Source organism: Poecilia latipinna, unplaced genomic scaffold, assembly GCF_001443285.1.
Source record: "Poecilia latipinna isolate Pla-1442-1.1 unplaced genomic scaffold, P_latipinna-1.0 Scaffold2808, whole genome shotgun sequence".
In the NCBI taxonomy this organism is placed as follows: Eukaryota; Metazoa; Chordata; class Actinopteri; order Cyprinodontiformes; family Poeciliidae; genus Poecilia; species Poecilia latipinna.
The window spans coordinates 61,491-65,800 of NW_015115424.1; the positions used below are offsets into that span (position 1 = coordinate 61,491).

The window sequence follows — 4,310 nt, forward strand, 5'->3', positions numbered from 1 at the left end:
TGTTTTTAGCAGTGAAGCTATTCAGTTGAGTGTAACGGTTTGTTAGAGATGCAGCTGCTCGCTCTTATTTCTAATAAACCCTGTTGGCGGTACTACATCTGCGGTGTGTTGGCGTCATTACAGTATTTACTTACAGTACTACACCACTTTAAAAGGTACAGGATTGAAAGGGTAAATGTGGTATCTACAGACGCCAGCTTTTTTTTTTTTTTTTTTTTTACCGTTTTTTGGAAAGAATGGTAAAAAAAAAGAACTGGCGTCCGTAGCTACCAGTATTTTTTGTTATCGTTATTTCAGAAAAAAAGGTAGATTACCGTTCTTACGAAAGAACGGTAAACCACTGGCAGCTATAGACGGCAGTATTTTACCGTTCTTTCAAAAAACGGTAAACTACTGGCAGCTATAGACGCCAGTATTTTACCGTTCTTTTGAAAAAACGGTAAACTACTGGCAGCTATAGACGCCAGAAGTTTACCATTATTTCACAGTATCTATACCGTACTTGCATTGACGNAAACTTGTTATAATGTGACATTTATATTGTAATAACTAGCATATAATAGTGTTAAAAATAATTTGGGAAAACAGAACAACACAAAGACAGAATAAACCACACATTGTCTTGTCTTGATTGCTCAAAGTTTTATTTTTTGCTAAGCCAAAGAATAGAAGAAAGTTTTGCTTAGATGATCTTTTATTATAACTCATTCAGTCTGATCTTATTACAGAGAGACAATCCAGCTGCTGTTTACTTGTCGCTTCATTCCTTAGGTTGCATTAAAGACAGAAATGATATGAAGTAAAGATGCAGAAATATCTTTTGGGTTTTCTATGAAGGTGCAAAATGGCAGGTAAACAGAAACTCCTAGCATTCATCCTCCACTGGTTCTGTTTTACACATCAGGCCTCTTTGGGAACCTTTTTTCAGGCCTTCTTGGAGCAGACAGAAGGTCGAGGGTAATGACACCAGCAGTCATCCCAGCACTTTTCATCTAGGAGCAACACAACAAACATCAAATATCAGTCAAACGTCACATAAAGAAAATCCTGAGGTGGCCGATGAATTGTACAGTTGAACTAGATATTTGTATACACAGATTAAGTTAAATCTGACCAAACTTGTCTTGTTTTAAGTTGGATATAACTACCAAAATTATTATGATGTTCTTCAAATTCAGAAGTTGACACATTTTGGTCAGTGTCAATGATATCTGTCTCAAAGTCAATGACTTGGTTCAAATGTGTGGAGATCAACTAAAATGTTTATATGCACAGTAAATCAGCTTTTCACCCAAGACCCCTGATACCAACAGAAAAACAGACTTGTGTGATATTTCTTTACTTGTATAGTTCATCTGTAGGCAGTGCTGTGTGCCTAATCCATTATCAGGCTGTCGGTAACACCAGTTTGTGTAGATCATCGGGCTTCCATCGCTCCAAAACCAAGTCTTCTCCTGCAAGACAAAGTTCAGCAGATGACACATTTCATTCAATGTTTTATAAAATACTTGAGAAGTAAATTGTACTGGTAAAACTACCTGCTGTCCATCAGTGCCTCCAATCCATGCTAGTTTGGACCCGTGACCTGCTGCAGCTATCAGATTCTGAACCTGATGGTACTCGTCCGCGTTGTGAACTGATGCAAGGTTTGCCCCCTTGGACAGACAGTTTTTCTACAGATAAACACACAACAACTAAATGAAGTTTGTTTTATTTCTCACTGTGAAATAAAGCAGAGCAACAGGAAATAAGAGCAAAGTGTTGTTGGAAATCACCTCTGCATTCGTCCAAGTCATGTCATTGGGAACATAGAGAAAGCAGCGACTGTTGATCGGAGTCCAGCCAGAAGGACAGAAATTTGCTGATGAAAAACAAACGCAGGCTTCCAGTTAACTGGTTTATGTGGCATTAGTTTGATAATAACTTTATTTTGTGACAAATTATAACATCAAAATGATGCAACAATACATTTATTCTAAAACATAATGCCCACATTGACAAGATATGACTCAGTGTGTACTTTGAAAGGTACAGTGGAGACATTTTGAGATGACTAATAAATTATCTGGAGAAGGATTGCATTATGTTTAGCAAAGTAAATACAAGAAGATATATTTTAGAGTTTGTGCTTTAGGCAGTCATGCCAAGGAAATGGAAAGAATGACTGAAAACATCCACTGACTGTCACCAGGAGAGCCATCATCGGAGACAGCTTTAGATATTTAAAAAAATATATTTTATTTATGATTTCTTAATATTTAATAAATACTCATGGTTACCACTGGCCTGAACGACCGCAGAGGAAACCAGGAGGAACACAGCCAACAACTTCATGGTGGAGATGATGAGAAGATGCAAATTTGCAAGCTGAAGAAAAGAACAAACAAAGCATACATGTTAAGAAAAATTCACAGTGGCACAAAAAAGATAAGAAATTTGATCAGCAAACCTGATGCAGAATGATCCGTCTTCTTCGCCAGCCAGCACCTTCAGTCCTTACTGCAGAATCACTGGATATTTATAGAGCTTTTAGTCTTGACACATCCACAAAATGAGGAAATTATAAGGGTAGAAATGACCTGATAGTTCACATCTAGTTCAACAGGAACTTAAAGTTGTGACTAAGTCTATGCAATCGGTTTCTCAATGTGGGTGGTGGTTTTTGTTTTAAATTACACTTTGTGAAAGTTCAGAGTGCAATTCATCCAGTTATCTTTACCTTAACATTTCTATTTAGAAAGCAAAAACAGATAAACTGTTTATATTGAACACAGTAAACAGCCGTTTGCCTCGTCTCAGGTCGTCCTCAGTGACTGTGGAAGAAAGAGACTAGTGAGAGAGGAAACCAGGACAACATGACCAGGCTGAAGGAGCTCCAAGCTTCAGCAGCTCAGATATGAGACTCTGCATCAGGAGCAGATCAGACAAAAGATTTGGGAGATTTTCCAAAAGGCCGATCAGTTCTGAACCTGCCAGTGGTCAGTGTGTTTAATTTTTTTACCACATAAATAAAGTGCAAATGTAGCTTCACATTTCTTCCAAAACACTGAGGAGTGTAATTAGCAATCACAAAGGTGCATTTATCAAACAGGAGACAACGTATACCTCTGATTGTGAGCAAGCTTTATTAACACAGATTAATCACTTAATAAATAGCTTTTTTCCCCATCGCATATTGTTTCTGAACTGTTTGTGCTTTGCTAGAGCAGGGCTGCAATACATCGATCGCGGAAGATTTTGAGTCGATCTCGGGATTAACTGAACGACACCAAGAGGCTGAGACCAGCAGGTCCTCCTCTGACTCCTTATCAAAACGTTTGTAATTTTATTAAAAAACAACAACAAAAATCAGAAAAAGTGTTCAAATGAATGACCCAACAAAAATAATTATCTCAGTAGTTTATACTCAAGCCCAGGCTTGAAATAAAATTCTATATATCTACCTCATTGGTGTGTGTCCTCCATCGCTGTGATTATTTTGTTATGTACTGATCCTGAGCCGGGGGCGGGGAGTGAGGTGGGAAGGAGTGTGATGTTTACATATCTTAAAGGAGATTGGAAATATGCTGCCCTTCCAAGGCCACACGGGGAAAGCCAATTCAGATACAGAATGTCTTAGGTCGGATAGATTATGAATTTCAATTTTCCCTAAAGTCTCTCCGATACATCTCAGTTCCCAATTATCCAAATTAGTTTGGTCGTTCCACTGAGCCGAAACTAGCAACTTCTCCAAGATCGATTCCACTCCCTTAATGAGTCTTTGAGTCCTCAGCAGGTCTGAGAGTCTCAGAAAGACTCACATCCAACTTGCGTCTCTGTCCACACCGACAGTCTGAGTGTTTGCTAGTTCGGCCAAGTCCGTCACAAATTCGTCAATAAGCCAGGAATCCGCAAGCTCCAAACAGCAGAAGTCCTGTTATTATGAATAAATCCCACCGGATGTGTCCCCGCAGAACAAGAGGGCTCAGTTGCAGGACAAACTCTTTCCACCATCATACCAAAGAAAACATCTGGCTTGAAACCGTCTTTGGGCCATTCCTCGTCTGGAATGTCTTGCCTGAGTTTGGGGGATTTTCAGTATGTGAGGTTGGATGATGTTCGTGCCAACATGGGCCAAAAGCTTTGTATTTTAGCTAATTTGTGCTCAACACATTTCAGAGAAAACACCCAACTTAGCAACTTATTCAAGGAAATAAAGGTTGTTGCAACATTTGATTTAAGTAGCGTGACTTCAAGCTACAAGGAGGTGAAATGAAAAACAGGAAGAGTTTCTCATATCACAATCTTTATTTAGTGTTTTATTTTGCAGG

General features: G+C 38.8%; 2 protein-coding genes across 6 annotated transcripts in view; both read right to left on the reverse strand.

Annotated features, from left to right (window-relative positions):
- LOC106939232 (ladderlectin-like) overlaps nt 1–2,865 on the reverse strand; it is a 15,827-nt gene extending 12,962 nt beyond the window's left edge. The window contains exon 1 of the mRNA XM_015021574.1: nt 2,861–2,865. The gene's annotated coding sequence lies outside the window, so the exon portion shown is untranslated. The remainder of the gene's footprint in view (nt 1–2,860) is intronic.
- Nucleotides 625–4,310, reverse strand: part of LOC106939234 (ladderlectin-like) — a 23,805-nt gene continuing 20,119 nt past the window's right edge. For 2 of the 5 annotated variants that reach the window (XM_015021582.1, XM_015021581.1), the window contains exons 3-7: nt 2,280–2,367; nt 1,776–1,861; nt 1,539–1,673; nt 1,343–1,454; nt 625–992 (exon numbers count right to left, since the gene is read on the reverse strand). In XM_015021582.1, the coding sequence (XP_014877068.1) occupies nt 925–992; nt 1,343–1,454; nt 1,539–1,673; nt 1,776–1,861; nt 2,280–2,334 (456 nt within the window). In that variant the 5' untranslated portion in view covers nt 2,335–2,367 and the 3' untranslated portion in view covers nt 625–924. Of the gene's footprint in view, nt 993–1,342; nt 1,455–1,538; nt 1,674–1,775; nt 1,862–2,279; nt 2,368–2,449; nt 2,661–4,310 lie in introns of those variants that run through there. The other 3 variants (XM_015021579.1, XM_015021580.1, XM_015021578.1) reach the window with 3 other exon arrangements.